General features: G+C 35.6%; 1 protein-coding gene across 3 annotated transcripts in view; it reads left to right on the forward strand.

Annotated features, from left to right (window-relative positions):
• The first annotated feature begins 7,940 nt into the window (after positions 1 to 7,940).
• LOC132122816 (endothelial cell-selective adhesion molecule-like) overlaps positions 7,941 to 20,001 on the forward strand; it is a 36,919-nt gene continuing 24,858 nt past the window's right edge. For all 3 annotated transcript variants that reach the window (XM_059533243.1, XM_059533244.1, XM_059533247.1), the window contains exon 1: positions 7,941 to 8,239. In XM_059533243.1, coding sequence (XP_059389226.1) covers positions 8,136 to 8,239 — 104 coding nt within the window. In that variant the 5' untranslated portion in view covers positions 7,941 to 8,135. The remainder of the gene's footprint in view (positions 8,240 to 20,001) is intronic.

The following is a 20,001-nucleotide window of genomic DNA, read 5'->3' on the forward strand; positions in this document are numbered from 1 at the left end:
AGTGGAATGGCAGTGCCATATGGCCCTGGCTCTGAGTTTCTCCCAGATTTAGGAAAGGGATGGGAGAGGGGGGCCGGAGGCACAGACTGCAGGTCACTTCGGGGCAGGTTAAGCTCTTCATAACAAAGGGCCTGATCCCGGGACGTGTGCTCAAGTAGACATGCGTACTGTGAGGACACAATAGACTTGTGATGATTCCTGTGGTGTGGCACAATCACATAACAGCTCTGACAGAAGTGAGGGCATTCATCTGAGTATAAGCATGGAGGATGATAAATGCAGGGGAATTGGATGAGGATGGTGACAAGTGGTGTATTTTTGGGGAGGGGTACTGGGGTCAGTTGGGATAAAAGACTAGACTGTACACCTGCCTGGCAACATAAATAAAACTTCACAGCTGGTAGACACAATTGTGACCTCATCTGGGTAGAGCACAGATGCTTTTATTTATTAATTCACTTGAGGGTGGTGTGGTTTGTCACTAGGGCACAAACTCTTGAGGTTTTCTGTGCAAAATTATGATTAAAATGGCCTTAGAAACTAACAGTTACTGACTCTACTGTAAGAATTGACAGTGGTGCCGCTAATATATACATATATATATATATATATATATATATATATATATATTTTTTTTTTTTTTACTGCCACCTTCTGGAGATATCAATACCTTGAGTGAATAAAAGGTTTGGGAAATACAATTGGGGGCTTGTTGGGTTATTTTAATTAGGCAACTGATATGAGCGTAAAAAGTAGGCTTACTGGATAACATCTTAATTAAACCTGCCAGATCCAACAAAAACCAAGATGCAAGTTCAAGATGCACTGAATCCTGTAAAACACATTTAACTGAGTACCAACTGAGCTGGTCACCATTAACAAAACTTTTTGGCAATTTAAAATGTTATCATCCAACCATTGAGATAAACCTGGTAAAAGGCCTGGTAAACCTGGTAAAAAGGCTTTACAACTAATGTAAATCAATAATTACATAGAATAAGTGGGAAGTTGTGGCCTAGTGGTTAGAGAGTTTGACTCCCAACCCTAGGGTAGTGGGTTCAAGTCTTGGGCTGGCAAGACCACGACTGAGGTGCCCTTGAGCAAGGCACCGAACCCCCAACTGCTCCCCGGGCGCTGCAGCATAAATGGCTGCCCACTGCTCCGTGTGTGTGTGTGTGTGTGTGTGCGCGCACTTTGGATGGGTTAAATGCAGAGCATGAATTCTGAGGATGAGTCTTTTATTTATTTATTTATTATATATTTATAAATTCTTTTAACCTAGCCTTAATTTTTAAACAACCATGTTGGAAGTTGTATTCATTTACATATTCCAGGATATGTAAATGGGTACATCTTCCTACATGGTTGTTTAAATATCACTAGATCCAAATTCAATGTCACAACTTAGTTCATGGAGTGTGCACACAAAACCTGTGTACTACTCAAATACAACAACAACATGGCGGAGAACCATCATCCTTATTGTCTTGATGAGATGCCTGTTGGTGGTGGTGAGACTGGTGGAGGGAGGAAGGAGGGAGTAAAAACAGGAAAAGAAAATTCTGGAGGTGGCCACTTTCCACTTTCCTCACCACAGAGCTGGAAAATATGATCTGGCTCAGGCTGAGAAGGAGTACCAAAATGCCTATTGCATATTGTGGGGCCTGCAAGTCCTGGTATCGTCTGGCACCTTGACTTGAAGCAGAAAAACTTGCATCTGGTGGTATTGGGGATGCGTAAATAATAGTTGTTATATATATATATATATATATATATATATATATATATATATATATATATATATATATATATATATATATATATATATATATATATATATATATAATTTAATATGATGAATTTATCTTACACATTTTTTAATACGTTAGACAATTTTGTAAGAATTTATAAGAAATTTTGTTATTGCATTTTTAAGATACATTTTCTTGCAAATTATAATAATGTATAATAAATTGTGTAAAAATATGAGCATTTATAAGAAATTTTGTAAGAAAACTTATATTGATATTGTACTGTTTCTTCATAGAGTTTCATAGCACATTCACACAGTCACTTCTGTGACCCCAGAGCTTTTGGTGAGGCCAGACGTCTACTGCCATCTGCTGTCTCTAACACTTCAAAATAAACACAATTAATGAACTGAGGCAAGATATTTAAAAACTACACAATAGACGCTATTAATGTGGTCGCCATGAGATCAATTGCCCCTTGAGCATCAGAAATGCATGAAATATGTTATGTTTCTTAAGATTGTCTTGTTTTGAATGTTTTGTGAAGTGTGGACATTGCAGTCACAAGATTAGTCATTACGGGTCAAGTTCAAAAATCATCAGCACAACCAGTGCAGTTTTATTCACTCCTTCAGCCGGACTATATTAGTGGACTGTAATGTGGGGAACAGGGCAAGTTCAAAACCAGCCTTTTAGTGCAATCAGTGTAATATGATTCCCGAACAAACAACTCAAATCATTCGGTTATTTTCAGTAAACATACATCTTACAGCTTAATACTTAAATCCTCTTCAGGGATTGATGAGAATACAGAAATAAGCATCAGGGACTGAATGTTCACTGATATTATTTAAACATACACTCTCAGAAAAGAAAGGTACAAAAGCTGTCACTGGCGCGGTACCTTTTCTTTTTTAATATGTACACTTTAGGTACACATATATATTTTTAAGGTGCCAATATGAACTCTTTAGGTACAAAGGTGTACATTTTGAAAGGGGTACTACCCCATTGACAGCTTTTGTACCTTTTTTTCTGAGAGATATTCAAACTCATTCAGTTCCAGTTCAAAACTTCAGAACATAGTTGGAAAAATCCAAACTTCCACTAAGAGATACAAGTACCCGATGCCTATATTTTACAATATATGTACTTCTCAAAAGTATATATTTATCTATACAAGCACTGAGTAATAACTGAGCACCAATAATAACTAATATTTGAGCACCGACTCAAATGTTACTGTATTTTAATCGAATTAATGCAGCCTTGGTGAGTATAAGAGACTGCTTTCAAAAACATAAAAAAAATCGTAATTATTACAAACTGGTGGTGCATACATAAACATATACATTTATATATAAATAAAAAGTAACAGAGAACCATTGATTTTTGTACCTGGTTGTGACAGAACCACCAGGCGGCGACTGTGTTGAGGAGATCCAGAGGAGGCCAACAGCAAAGCCTTGAACATGATGCTGGCCACTACAGGGTAAACAGAGCATGACCAAACTCTGGAGGCTTCTGCACAGTTTAAAATCATTCTGTACAAGATATCATGTCCTAAAACATTTAACCATTGTCAGCAATGCGTCGACACAGCAATAGTGGGCCCACTGTTTTCCGCTCAGGGGCCGGTTGCGTAAACTGCTTAGACTAGTTAAAAGTTAGTCATCTAATTTTTTTCTACAAGACAGTTAATAACTTTTGATTTTCCATTACAAAAATTATCAACTGTTCTCATTTGAATATGAAACGTAAGACCCCTTGTCTATTGCTAGTTGGTGAAACTAGCTCTTAAGACACAGTCTTTACATAAGATTTTAACTTAGAGATTGCAGAAACTTTTAGGTCCAAGTTGCAAAACATCTTGGGGACGATTTATCAACTCCGGGAGTGAGCTGGCTGTCATAACACAATTCTTTAACATGGTCAACTGCAGACTGACATGGCATATTGTATTAGTATAAAAAATTGTATATACAGTAGCATAACAACAACAATAATAATTATTGATGGAATTCAAAGTATTTACTTAACACAGTCAAGAGCTGATTGTTTAGTGAGCAGAGCTGCCGGGTCAGTTGCTATTCCGGGCTCCTGCTCCATATGTCTATGTGTATATGAGCCGTGCTGGGTCAAAACCTTACAGAGTGAAATGACTGGATTAATGGTTATGTAATACCACTGGCAGCTGAGCTATAGTTTTATATCAGCAGATTGTTCTATGTTATAGAGCTGGTTAAAGGTCAGTAAAGCTGTGTATGCTTGTCTTAGATTTTTAAATGGATTAAAATAACCATTAGCTATAAAGCATTTTACACTGTGTCCTGTCCCAGTTCTGAAGCACTTGTCACAAAGATATCTCTGTGTGAACTGCACTAAATTGACCATATCTTCTTAAAAGACGATGCTTTTTGGAAAATAAATTATTTTAAATGAATGTAATTTGGTTGTATAGTAGTCTTTTTGACCACTAGGTGGCAGAGAAGACTTATATATGATCTTTATTATATATTGAACATATCCTACTTAATTTTTCATTAAAAGCCATTTAGTTCCTTTTTAAATAAATAAACATTAAATCAAAAGTACCACCAGAATAATTTATTGAATTCTATAGAAACCATATATATATATATTCTTATTAATTATATGTATTATAAATTTTTGTCTAAACTACTTTTATATAGAAAACATAAAAATGCCATTTAAATAATTTAAAATGCAATTATTAATGGCTTAATAACAGTGGGCAAACTAGCATACAAATATAGTTCAGTGAAATATCCTCATGCCTAAAACCCTGATCAACAGGGCGTTTATGTAACCTTACTATAGAGGCCTATATAATTCTATATTGAATATATAATTTAGACTCTTAGTGAATTTGCCTTGTTTTCAGAAAGTACAGTACATTTGTATAGAAGAACCTTTGATTGACAATTGGCTTTGACCAAATTATTTCTGAGGTGTCTATGATAAATTACAGACAAGAGAAAAGAAAAGCATAGCATTTGGACTCTCATTCTGATGGCACCCATTCACTGCAGAGGATCTACTGGTAAGCAAGTGATATAAGGCTCAATTTCTTTAAACAGGTACTCCATGAAGTAACAATCTTAATGGCCTTTTCAGCAAATTTTCATGTTTGGTAAACTATTTCTTAAACCATTGTCTTCCCAACATAGCTTTCAATGCCATGGAAATCCAAATGGATATCATAATATTGAATGTGAAGAAAAAGACAAGTCATCTTGCAATATATATATATATATATATTTTTTTTGGCACGCTCATTATGTGCAGGCTTTTATGTCTCCCTCTGTTGCAGACACAACATTGACAGCCTGTAAAATCTTCTTTGCTTCAATTGCTTAAATTTAAAATTGATATTTATAATTGAGTGGTGTGAACGTTGACTGGTGACATTGCAAAAGGTTTTCAATGATAGGATAATGATTAATCCTGACCAGATTGTCGTAGTCAGTTTAATAAATAAGTATAATTTAATATATACTTATGTTGCGGTTTGAAAATCGCTGTCAGGAAATGCAACTCATTTGTAGAGCTGGCTGCAGTAACACTGAATAAATGAAGGGTGGGCCTACAGCACAGGCTTGACTTACCACCAAGACGTCTAGTAGATCATTTTCTCTTAATCATAGTCTTTGTTCCAGACACGTTGTACCTGTAGTTTAAGTTAAGCGGAAAGCTCAGACAAGACAATCAAAGACCTGAGCTCACCAGTTCCCAATAATTGAGCAGCCTTAATACATTAACTTCTGATGTGTTTCTATGGCAACCATCCAGTAAGCTCGGGGTCTGTATGTATATGCTTTCGCCTGTACCCTATTAGCCTAATATCACAGACCAACTCCTGTCACAATGCATATGTGAGACAGTAATAGGTCGTCGAACTCAATCTGATGGAAACTTACACTGAAAATGATTCTTATATGTCAGATATAACCAGTGATTTATCTTTTATAACTTTACCTTGAGGTGGCTTCTATATTTACTCAGATTTCAACAAGCATATCAAATGACAATATTTTTGTAAATTTAAATCAGCCTTCAATAGGAAAGAAATGGTTTCCTAGTTTAGACTCATTCACCATTGTACAACAGGATTCACCATGCATGAGTTATTAATACGCTTTCACTGTGCATGTTTTGTTTTTGGCTTGTTATGTCAGGATGAGTTTGTTCCACTGCTAAAAATGATCAGTTAGTTCATTGTGGGTGTGTGTGTGTTGTTGATTATGTGTTTTCTTAATCTAAAACAAAAACAACATTAAAATAGAAATACTTTTGTAAAAACTATTGTAATCATAGTATTATCAAAGGAAATAAACAGAAAAAAAGAAAAAAATAACCAGGGAATAACTCTTTCAGAGTCTCAATATATTTAACCCTCTGGGCTTCTTCGCCCGAAAACGGGCGAAAACTTGAACGTTTTGAAATGTTTAATTTTTTTGCTTCATCGGATGGGGATGAAACTTGGTGACTTTTGTTGTATTACCTATATGAACACACAAAAAAATCAAGGAGATGATTCTGATATGTTAAAGGGTCGTAAAAAAAAAAGTCACACCTAGCTTCCTCCCGCCCGAAAACGGGCGACATAGGAAATGAATGGGAAATACGAAAAAATAGGAAAACTCAGAGAAACTTTTGGTGGTACAAGCTACAGATCAGCAACTGTGCTGAAAAAAAGTGTACAGCAATGAAGGGGTGACACTCTAGAACATCAAGAGTGCAAATAAGATCCCCCCCCACACACACACACACACACCCACGCACACAAACACACACACACACACACAGATAAACTGGCGACTGCAACAGCAAATTTGTAGAATATTCCACATAAAATCAATAAATGAAAAAAAAAAACTTGCTCAAATGCACACACACACACACACACACACACACACACACACACACACAGAGAGAGAGAGAGAGAGAGAGAGAGAGAGAGAGAGAGAGAGAGAGAAAGAGAGAGAGAGAGAGAAAGAGAGAGACTGGTAAGACTGCAACAGCAAATTTTTAGAATATGCAAAAATAAATAAATAAAAAATACAAAAAGAGACTCTCGCTCAAATGCAACACACACACACACACACACACATTCACTCACACATACACACACACACACACACACACACACACACACACACACACACACACACACACACACACACACACACACACACACACACACACACACATTGTGTTCCCTTTCTAACCAAATGCTATAGTTTGATTCTAATCATAATGCAAAACCTGATACTTATCTAAACATTTTTGTTAAGAAAATAAAGTAATCATCTTTTAGAATATCTAAATGTATATCTAAATAAAAAAAACGAATAAGATAGAGAAATCATGTCTAAAACAACAAAAGGAATCAAAAAGCCTTTCTATATAGGATATATAGGAAGCTATAGACAGCCTACAGGCTGGTACAGGACATTACACAAAAGTGGCTATTTTTTAAAGCCACTAGATGAAGTTCTTCTCCTGGAACATTTTTTTTTAGGCTGGCACTCTATTTTGATGTGAAATGCTGCATTTATTGAATTTTTTTTTTTAAATAAATATAAAATAAAAAATTATATATTAATTCTAATGGAAAAAATAGCTCATAAAAATTATATAATTAATGCAAAGTATCATAAAAAAATCTAAAAATTCTAAATAATAATCAGAAAACATTATAGAACAAAAATATATTTGATTGGTTATCCTGGGAAAAAGTAAAGTACAATTTTAAGGCTTCGCCCGTTTTCGGGCGGGAGGAAGCTAAGTGTGACCCATTTACGAAGAAGCCCAGAGGGTTAAAAAGTTCAAATTTAAACAGTGTGATGTTCCACTGCATGTGATAGGCTATTAATCATTATATTGAATCATTATTTTTTATATACTATGAATAATTTATTCATATTATATATTTAAATTTTTTATTATTATTATTAATTGGCTATTCGTAAAGAATAGTAGCTACAGAGAGGAAATGTTTGAGGAGCGCTCGTGACACCTGTAGGCTGAAAGGGGCGTGGCTTCAGCACACATTGCGAGGGGATTCACGCTCAGATGACAGACGCGACTGGTACCGTCCAACAACAGCCAGAAACTTCACTTATGAGTGTAAATCCTAGCGTAACTAAAAAAAGAACCTCCAAAGAGCCCTTCTCCAGATGCCGTCCGCTGCACGGATGAGAAAAGAGGAGGGAAAGGGATTACATTTAAAAGCTGGAGTCTAGTTCTTCTGTCGGGGTTGAGTGAATTGATACACAAAATATTAATTGTAACAACAGAGGGAAGGCAGGAGACAGCTAAGAATAAGAAGAACGCGGAGTGACTATCACTGGATGCTGTATGAGGTGTCGCCCGAGCGGCGGCTTCATGACGGGCGATGGAGATGCTGATGGACTGGAGACCTCCAACATTTCTGCTCCTCGCCTTTCTGTGCGTGCTTCCAGGTAAGAGAAATTGGAAGAGAAATATCAGCTAACTCTGTGCAATACTGCATTCTCAAAATCCATGTAGGCAACGTATGTTGTGTTGAGCGAACTGTGAGTTAAAAGGGACTGTGTCATAAGTAAAGTCTCAAATCAAATACTTTTGTATATCTTAGATGATGCATTCATTTTATACAGTTAGATAACTGTTTGATATTGTAGCTAAATGTGTTAGCATTCAAGCAAAGTTGGGGGAGGGACCCAATAACAATAGAATCAATAAGAGAATCAGTAATAATTAAATAACCCATGTAGAAGTCCTCATAATTTATTTGTAGTTATTAAATATTATTTAAGAAATTGATATTTATTCCTTACTAACAGATGTTATCCTGATGTACAGCCATTGCCCTTCTTTGCTTAATGGGAAGTCATCACATTAACCCTTACTATCTTGAATCCTGATTTTCCCTTATAGTAAATCAGGTGGTACAATGAAGATTGACACAGTAGAACCATTTGTAGCCAACACCTAAAAGTAGTTGCAGTGTATTCAGGTGTCGTGATATGACTATTGTCCTGATTAATCTCCAACAAGCTTCAAGTCAGAGGATCTTGTAATCCGTTGAATTACTCTGGCATTTTTACAAGCAAGAACAAGGTACGAATACACTCTCAGTGCTGGCTGACAAGTTAAAACTTTGCCAATTTGCTACAGTTTTTCATTCCTTGAGCTTCAAAACTCCCAATTCATCGACAAAGTAGAATATACTAAAATTGCATTCACATGCCCTCATAGCCTCTTGGATGTTGTGAAACGTAGTGAACCTTATTAAACTGGTATTGGTTGCTTTGTCAGGGTTTTGGTCTGTGTTTCCAATATGGCAAGTTGCTGATGTGGTACTGTTTCTGTTCCTCCAGGGAGGCACCGTTATTGCATTATATGGAGAGTGTGCCATATAATGGGGAAACTGGCAGATGACATTGCTGTAGCCTGCAAACATTTAGTTGTTTTGTTTGACCTATCGTGTATGACCCCAAAAGGATATTGCCACCATACATGCCGCCTTGCAAAATTAATACATTGCACAGTTCATTATTATTATTATTATTTATTTTTTTGTGGTAGCCTGTAGAATACTATGCTTGATACTGAACTTATTTATAATTAAATAATTAAATTAAATATTTAATTTTTTGAGAAACATTAAAAAACTAGTTCACCCAATGAAATGAAAATGATTTAACAGTTTACTCACCCATAAGACTTTGATCTTCGAAACGCATATTAAGATATTTTCAAAAAATCCTGAGAGATTTCTATCTTCAGGTAAGATATTACTCAGGCAAGATCCAACAAGGTTATAAAGTCCATGGATGGGTTAAATGCAGAGCACAAATTCTAAGTATGGGACACCATACTCGGACACACGTCACTTCACTTTTACTTTCAACAAATGTCTGAAGTGATAAGAGATATTCTCAAAATGTGTAGAGCTAACTGACTGATCTAAGTAATGTAATGCGATGTGATTGGTTTATATCAGTGGTTCTAAACCTTTTTCAACTCGCGGCCCACACAACCGAACACATATGTTTGCGCCACCCACTACAAAAAAATTAACTGACCCCGCTATTGTTGGGTTAATAACTTAGCACTCAGAAGCTAGATTGTTAACTTATCTTTATTGAATGAACTGGCAATGAACAGAAAATAACTCGGGCTGGCACCGCTTGGCACAACTGCTGTTGTTCTGTAGCATATGCAGTAAAAATATCTAAGATAAATTGGTGATTTATTCTTAAATCAGCGAGCTTGAATAGTGGAAGCAAAGTTACAGTATAATATTTATTTTTTCTTATTTAATTTATATATATATGGAATGATGTTATCATGTTATGACTTAAGACATTTTTACATATATGAACAATATTATTATTTCTTTTAATAGTAATTGGCGGCTCAGCTGCAATACCATAGGCGGCCCACAGGTTGAAAACCACTGGTTTATATGATTTGCAGATTTAATATCTATTCAATCTTTTATTCACATATAGACACACAAACATAGAGCACATTATATACAGTTTGGTAAACATGGAAGATCGTTCACATGCTAGAACAAAACTTATTGGTTTTTGCACATCACGCACCCATGTTTGAGCTTCCATGTTTGGTTCCATGTTGAACCAAACTCTTTTGTTCATTTAAATCATCCCTTTAAGTCTTGAAGGTGGTCTGAAGGTTACGTTCTGTATGTAGACTGTAAATTTAGACACAACCCCTTATTTATTATTAACAATGAAACATCAGTTTGGCTTATTAATTCCTGCTGTGAACTAAAATCTTCTGAAAATGAAAATGCCCAGGTTTTGAATGCCATTTATCAAGCGCTTTTTCATCCATACAAGCTTAAATACACTCCATACCGATTTAAAGGAAAATCCCCTACATCTTCTTGTGTTCCTACAACCTTTGTGCAAATAGTGTTAGTGTAGATCCTTTCCTAGAATGTACAAGATCAATTGTGTTTGTACTTTAGAAAAGATCATAATAAATCTAACATTTAATACTTTGCTAAATTATCATCTTTAGCAATTAAAATCGAATCAAATAATTGGTTACTCCAGGCACTAAATCACCTGTAGCAAATTGCGGCATGTTTAAACAAACTGTTTCATCCTCTGTGATAAGCCAGAGGTGGATAATCAATGGCTGCAATTGAGTGTGGATCACTCGGCCTTCACAACAGAGATCTTTAGAAATGGTAATGCTCACCTACCAGAGGCAATTATGTTTGCCCCCTGCGCAGCAAAGAACATTCAATAGTGGCAAAAATCCATGTTTCAATTCATTAACCCTGCCACTGTTCTATTGTTGAAATCAGTCTTTTGATTTGTACTGGTACAGATATTATACATATGATGAAATAAATAATATTGGACCACAAAACCAGTCATAAGGGTCAATTTCTCTAAATTAAGATTTATACATAATCTGAAAGCTGAATAAATAAGCAATAAGAATTGTTAGGATAGGACGATATTCGACTGAGATACAACTATTTGAATATCTGGAATCTGAGGGTGCAAAAAAATCTAAATATTGAGAAAGTCACCTTTAAAGTTGTCCAGATGAAGTTCTTAGCAATGCATACTACTAATCAAAAATTAAGTTTTTATATATTTACGGTAGGGAATTTACAAAATATCTTAATTGAAGATGATCTTTACTTAATGTCCTAATGATATTTGGCATAAAAGAAAAATCAATAACTTTTGGCTATTGCTACAAATATATCCCAGCGACTTGGTTTTGTGGTCCAAGGTCACATATAGCAAATCTCACCTGGATGACAAATTTCTGCTGTTATACTACCCATCCCTATTTAAATATATCTTGAATTCGCTTTATAGTATATCTATATCTCTATATGTGCAGTCCTTATTATCTCCAGGGTTTACCAGGAAACTATACGGCTGACAACCATTAAGCCCACATTCACCTGTCAAGAAATATACAGACAAATCTGAGACGAGACAGATTCAGCTCTCATTAATGCTTTTGAAGAGATACAGCATCTCAATTAAGTGCTGCTGTATCACACCTGCAGCCCCGTTGCCCTCCCCCTCTCTCTGGCCCCTGCGGGAAGTAATGCAGTGAAAGGACAGACACCCCATCATAGAGTTTTCTCAACATGTATTTTAAATAATTATAATTGCAATCTGTTTATAAACTTGCATGCAATTTCAACAGCAGATCAACATGGCATTATAGTTGCACTTCCCTCGAGAGCCCGCTGTGTGTTCAAAGGTGCCGGTGTGTCTCTTTCTGGAGCGTAGGCGAGGGCGACGCTGTTTTACAGCAGGTGTAAGTTGAGAGAGTGGATACAGTAATGAGGATCTCCGCCATCTAAACGAGGCCATGGCTCCTCTGGGCACAAAGCTGTGCGCCTATGTGGGCTTCAGAGACACCTGGGAAACTGCAAACTAGCTGACCACACACTCCAGCATTTGACAAAATATGTCATAGGTACTTCTATATAGTGTCATTGTATGCTAAGAGTGTGTTTTATGGGGATTATTGGGGAGAAATAGCTATTTCAGCAGGATTAGATACGGAGAAGCTTATCCTTTCATTAGGATGGACGCATCCCTGGCAGTTGGATCAGCTGTCAAGGGCTATATTGATCTAAGTACCACAATAACACGTGTGATATTACATGAGGCAGGCGACCCAGAGCTATTTTTAATGTGAATACCACGAAGTATGTGCTTTATAGTACCAGGGCCATCGCTAGAATTTCTGGGCTTTGTGCACTGAATTTGCTATGGGGCCCCCTCAAAATCACATTCTGTACGGGGTGGGGGTCACGATTGAAAAAAAAAAAAAATTTTTAGAATGCTCGCGATTGTAAGATCATGTTCATTGACAACAAGCCCCCCCTCGCCATGGGCCTCTGTTACTCTGTTCCACTATTACCCCCTGTCCGGCACCCCTGTATAGGACTAATGTACAGTAGTGAAATTGTACAAAAAAGTTACGGTAAAAATGGCACCTGTGGTTCCCAGATTTTTACTGTAGAACTGTAGATGCAGTTTAGATTTATCATACATTTACAGTATGTGTGTATGTATAAATGAATGAATGAATGAATAAATAAATAAATACAGACATACATACATAATAATGCTTAAATACCAAAAACAATGTTGATATACCATATTACTAAAATCTGATCAATAATAATAAAGTAAATATAAAAATTATATAACATTTTTCTTTTTCCATTATAGTATAATATAATAATACTAACTAGCTTACTAGCTTACTAACTGACTGGCTTAAAAACACAAGTGGTAAAGAAAGAGCCACTTTATGAATCAGAGTTCACAAGAAGTTTTTCCACAAGCTGAGGGAAATCCTAATATACAGACATACACACAAATACAAAAAAAAAAAAACAAGAAGAAACAGTTATTTCAGTGAAAAACCATCACATGTGAGCTCACTCAGGACATTTTAGGAAGGTCAATTTATGTTTTTTTCACTGTATATTATGACTTTTACTTTTTAATGTCCTACAACTTTAAATTTCACAGTATTTTGCTGTAAAATTACATTGTCAAATTAGGCTTATTACAATTTTTTTTATAGAGTAAGGAAACATACTATTAACCAATTATCATTACTTTAGCATTTTACTGTTGAAATATGTTCATTTTTAAACCACCTATTATTATAGTGCAATTTTAGATTTTTGGCTAGTAGTCTAAACCATGTTCATGTAACCTGCTAAACATGATACTAGAAAAGGGCAAGATTGGACCTGAAGGCACATAATCCTTTTTACCCTGGATAGTCCGAGGGTACTGACAGAAATCTTGTTTTTTTTTGGGAGTAGTGACCTGGATTTAGGCAGGCCAGACCTGGTCGAGTGAGGCCAATAAGGGCCTAAAGGATCTGATCCGGGCCAGCCACCTCAGAATACACCAGGAGCAGCTGTTGCACCTTGCAGATTAACGCCACTGATTGTTTTAAGCTTTCATCTGCCCCCCTCCTCGCTCTCACTCTTTCTGATCTGCGACAGAGTCGTCCGTTCCCTTCTCACTTATCGTGGCGGAGCATAACATCTCTCCCCCATCTCTCCTGAGCTCTTCTTAAGTCTCCCCCTGCCCTGGCGCTACATCTGTGCAGCTGATCCACATCCGTCTGTCCATCCTTCATCGCACTGATGCTACATGACACACATCTTGTGAGGAGAGCTGTGTGTGTTTAACTCTTATCTAGGAGAGCTTTTTATTACGTCGTCCCTCTGATAGTAGTTACTCTGATGTGCCCGAGGATGAGAAATGGTCATGTGAGATAATATCAAAGGTGGAAGAGGTTGGCCACGCTGTGCACCCATCACCTGCAAATGTAATTAGGTAGAATAATCAGGCATGATGTGGCTGATCTCACAGTAATCTGTGTGGGGCAGCATTTCTGCAGCATGAAGCACAGCAATGATTTCATTCTGAATCCCCAAAATAGTAGTTAAAGATTCAATGACAGTGATTATATCTGAAATTTAGCAATATCACACATGCTTATGTGCTCATATTTATTACAACATCATGTTTGCGAGTGAGATATTGCTTCTAACAGTTATAAACAAAACATTTTCATACTATTGAAGGTTTAGACGAAATATATATTGAAGAATTGGACATAATATCAGTAGGTCAGAAAGATTTTATTTTTTAGAGATACACACACACACAGAATTTAATAATTAAATGAACCGATTAAATACAGTACGTGAAATTGACCAAAATTCAGCTTTGTTATCACTCTGGAATAAATTACAGTTAAAATACAAAGCATTCATTATAACCTGCAAAAATATTTTACATAATTTCTAATTTTACTGTATTTTTAATCAAATAAATTCAGCTTGGTGACCATAAGAGACTTCTTTCAAAAACATTTAAAAAATCTTACTGACCCCAAACAATGTGTAATTTTATAAAGACATTTGTGCAGAATATATATATATATATATATAAATATATACTGTATTTTAAAAAAGGCAGTCTGCAAAAAAAATTACCTCAGGCTCCATAGCCAATGCGTCCAGCTGGAAATTTGTTGTCATCTTTAAAGTTGTGTTACCTTCTGATTTCTATGTCAGGCCTCAATTTTCCCCAGCTTGGTTGCTAAATTGATGTAGTCCCAGTTCCACGCACAGAGCAGCATCTGTGAAACCTGCTTGGACCTGATAAGCTCGGCATCCTAGTCTGTGGAGGTTTGGAGTGCTCTACATTCTGATGTGGAAATTGTGCTATGTACATTGGGCTCAGTGCTGTTTATTAACCATTTGCCCTTTATAATAATGATTGTCAAAGTTTGTAACATAAAGCCTGATAAAAAGCAGTAAAATGCTGCCATCAGTTTCAATAGTTACATGTTCCATAAGCAGAGCAGATAAGAGCTTCTGTTATGGTAAAGAGCGGCTCTCTATTGTGCTTTAGAAATGAGAAGTAAGCAGGCTACTTGGTAGTCATTTTTCTGCCTACAGATTGAATTGCATTTATCTTGCTTATAATATAAATAGCTTCCACATAAACATGAAGTTCACTGGAGTTCTTTATCTTTTCTTCTAACACATGCACAGTTTCTATTGATATCGATTTTGGTGTTTATCTTATTTCAATGATAGTTAGAGTGGAATAGATATATGAGATATCCATACCAAATTAGATCCTTCTGTGGAAAATAACCCATAAAAAACACTTCCTTTTTTGTGCTATTTTGTGCAGTTTTTGCAGTGAAAATTTACCTTTTTATTCTTCTAAATTTTCTAAATTCCTTGTGATTTCCATCCCAAATTGAGTGTGATTTTAGGATTGAAATGCATTTCTCCTCATGCTTCCCTCATAGACTTTCTTTGAGGCAAATGAAGTAGTGTTTGAGCATCTATTATTTCTGAGCAGCAGACTGTTACTGTCAAGTGGAGAAGCATGATGGTAATACTTGGGAAAATGTGTGACTACATTAAATGCTCTCTAGGGCATTCAGTTATAGCAAGACCCCACTTTTATGTTATAGTGTAGGGCTGTAGCTATCAAATATTTTAGTAATCGAGTATTCTACCAAAAATTCCATCGATTATTCGGATAAAATGTGTTTTTGCTTAATTAAAATGCAATATTAATTATGCAAGAGAAAATAAGACTCCTGGGTCTCTTAAAATGAACAACTAAGTTTCCTTTTTTAGAAAAAATATATTTTTATTTTTTAAATGCATAGAATGCAATGCATACATCAAAAATAAACATTTAATTACTACCCATTGTTTCTCTCTTGTACTGTGAACAATGACAATAAAGTTGACAGATGAAAGTGCATTTAAGTGCCATTCAGTTGGGGTTTTAAATAAAGCATTTTCTGAGATGCACATTTAACATTAAACACATAAAACATTAATTTAATTTATCTTTTAATTATTGAAATTGTTTAATTATTGTTTTGGTAAACAAAGGGGATTTACTATTAAAAATAAAACATGGAGGAAATATTGTGTGATTTAACCTTAACAAAAATAATGTTTGATTTTTTTTTAAGTACTATGTACAGGGATGCACATAAGTGGTCCGCTGGTCCGCATGCGCGACCAAAATTAAAAATGCGTAATATAAATAAGTACTGACAGCGCATTTGCGTACCGACATGGTTGACCGCTGTTAATACACAATTACCATTTTAGATCACAAACTGTACTATATAAGTTTTATTTTCAACCTGAAAGCATAAATCTAGGCTATGCCTACCGTTTCAAAGCAGAATAAAAAACTGTGACATTCATCCACTGACGCTCTTTAATCAGCAGTGCTAAATCCGGAAGCGCCACCCGCCAAAATAAAAGCCTGCTTATTTTAAGTTTGTATATAATAAAAACACTTGTTTATTTATTTTTAGACACTTTTTTCCAAAGCGATTTAAAATTGGGGAATAGATAAAGCGATTCTTCTTAAAGAGGCAAACAAAGTACTAGTAAATATTAGCATTTTATTTGTAAGTTTATTTACAGTACTATAAAATAAATGCATTTGTATTTAATGCTAGGACTGCTTTTTATTTTTAATAATATTTTCACACACTATTATTTAGTTTATTTACTATTATTTAATTTTTAAAAAACTAAATAAATTGTAATAATATTATAACTATTATTAATTAATTTTTTATAGTTGCATTTAATGGGTTACGCTATATGCAGTGTGAGGACCAAACCAAATCTCCAGGTTCTCTTATGAGAACCAGGCTGAAAAAATTATGTGAACCCCTGACTATGTACATTCTGCTGAGCAATAATCTTAAACCGGACTTTTATTTTGACGGGTTGGTGTACCTTTACAGTTCTGTGTATGTGATGATGTGACGCTAGTTTTACTCAAATCAAACGGTCAAATGCTCATGAAGTGTCTGACAGAGCAGTTCTGGAGATGTTGTTCATGTGTTCACGTCCTTATTTAGTGAGATAGCAGACGCTGAAATCACCGCGAGCGTCACGCGCGCTTCAGTGTGTGTGATAAAGGAAGATGCGCTTCTGTTCAATTCATTAACAGAGACACGCAGAACATGCAGGATTCATATTTAAATAGACTGTTCCGGCTTAATATTTACAGATATTAGTCTATATCGTGATTTGATGTAAGTGCAATGACATATGTTTGATTAATTCATTCAAAATTTGGCAAATTCTGTGCTATTCCGTGTTGAACTGTAAATTCCGTTTTTATGACTGGATTCCGCGATTCACTCCACGTTTCCTGCATCGCGGAAATCATAGGGTCCTAGTTGTGGTATGCCAGCTCTATCTTGCAATGGAAACACGCCACGACGTTCTCTTTACGTTTGCCCGCGCCCTCAAATCAAAACACTGCTGACTCCTTGCAGTATGCGATTTCGGGCGCAGCGCTTGTGTCTCCTTCCGCTTCGCGGGTGACGTAAACGCGTTGTGTCACATAAAAAAATAATTGCGAAAGAACCTGACGTGAGATTTAAAATAAATTAAAAGAGGCTTCGAGGCAGAGGAATTTGTCCCGATCATTTTTTTGTAATCGAGTTACTCGAGGAATCGTTTCAGCCCTATTTTAGTGACAGTAACCCATAGTGTCATTGTTTAGCTAAGGTGAATATGTCTCATGCAAATATATTGTGAATATTGTACATCTTTCATGCACTAAGGAAACATTGTAGAATTTAAAGTGAACTGATGGTGTGATCAATTATTTAGGGGAACATGTTTTCCTCCTCATCAGACCCCCACATTTAGGCCTGTAAAGAATTTGGTCATTGGAGGGGAAGAATATTATTATTCTTTAAAAAAAAAAAGTTTTCCTGTCCAAAATATATGGCAAAGGATTTCCTTCTGACAAAACAGGATATCTATCCACCATAGCTGGTGTGATGAAGTTCCATTTTTTTCAATACAGATGGCACTTAACGGGTAATTTTTATAGACAGCATGCATCAGACTTGTTTAGTTTAACAACTTCTGTGTTTTCCTCTGATCTATTTTTGCATTTTTATTGTGATAATTCCAGGTAATAGATGTCTTATTTTAAAATGTTGGCTGGTAACCTAGATAACCAAAATTAGATCTGCTGAAATCCTCCTTGTAGCATGTGAAAAGGGGTTTCCACCCACTGAATTAATAGCAATGCCAAATGCAATTGTACTGGGAATTGAAAAGTCACAGATTAAGAAATGTTGTTCGTTAAGGCCAGAATCGGCCTGTCTTTTTCCTCGTAAAGACAGCTTGGGCTGCTAATGGGATTATAGTGTGAAGAGACAGCTTAGCTACATGGACTAAGGAACATTGTCCAATCCCTTAAGGATCCATAGAATGCCCCAGGAAGAAGAAGTCGGGGGAAGGGTCATCGTTTCTGAGCAAACTCTTGCATAATGTAACCCACTTACTGTAATCGTACTGGGCGCTAATTGCAGTATCTTTCACACCACAGAACGACAACAGATCCCCGCTCTAATACTTACGGTAGCAGAGCTGACTCTTGGCAGCTTTATGAAATAATTTGACCAGCATTATTTATGTATTTAGTAATCATTATATATATATATATTAATTATTATATATATTATATATTAATATATATTAATTTCAGATTTTTAATTTTAGTTTAAGCTTTAATGGTAACACTTTAAGGACCAATTCTCACTATAAGGCATGCATATTACTAGCACTAGTTTATTAGTACTTATAAAGCACATATTAATGCCTTGTTCTGCATGACCATATTAGATCCCTTAATCCTACCACATACTTCTATATTTGTATAAATGTATTTTCCTTTTAAGTAATTGTAATACTATATTACATTTCAATTCAATAAAATTCCAATTTATAATTTTGAAGTTTTTCATATAATATTTATATTTTATGTTATTACAGATTTATTTCATTTACTGAAAATGATTTTTAATGGAAGCCATGGAAGGCCATAAATATTCTGAAATCCATACTGGACTAATGCATGTGTGAAATGTTAGCTTGATATAAAGGCTCAGAGAAACCACCAGTTTTGTAGCAGCATTTTTATAGTGAATCATGTAGAGCACAGAAAATGTATGTTTTTTTATGTTTTAAATTTAATTCTTTGCAGCTTTCTTGAAGAATACATGGCAAATGCTCAAAATGGACTGAGCATGTCTAATGAGACAAGGTTAATGAGTCAGAGTTATTGTGTCTGATTTAGTATTTATGGTTTTCAAATCCATGATTCAGTAATGATGCGCATGCATCATTATAAATATTTGCATTCATTTTTAGCCTCCTCGTTTTATTGGCCTTGTGTACTATTGAGGCACTATTTTCATTTTCCTCAAAATATCTACATGTTATGGTCTGTTATACATTTTAGTCAGGAGTAGAAACAATATGTAATTCAACATGAATGAAAACAAGCTCATATAGAAAGGATTGAAAATATTCCTTGCACACATCGGCAGTAAACAAAACACTTTGTGTAGTGAAAAAGTAGACGTGGCCTAGGTCAGTATGTTAAATTGAATGCACTCGACCACCATCCCTCAGAGCGTTGTTCCCTCAAATTTAATTTTGTGCTTCCTGACCAAGGTCTATTGCAGGACATATAAACCTATTGTACATTCATAGCTTTGAATGAGAGTCTAAAAGGAGCTGAGTCTAATGTCCTTGATGTCCATGTGCGTCAGTAAATGAACACCTGCAGATTTCAGCAGATTCCTTCAGTCTGAG

Source organism: Carassius carassius, chromosome 41 (genome assembly GCF_963082965.1).
Source record: "Carassius carassius chromosome 41, fCarCar2.1, whole genome shotgun sequence".
NCBI lineage: Eukaryota > Metazoa > Chordata > Actinopteri > Cypriniformes > Cyprinidae > Carassius > Carassius carassius.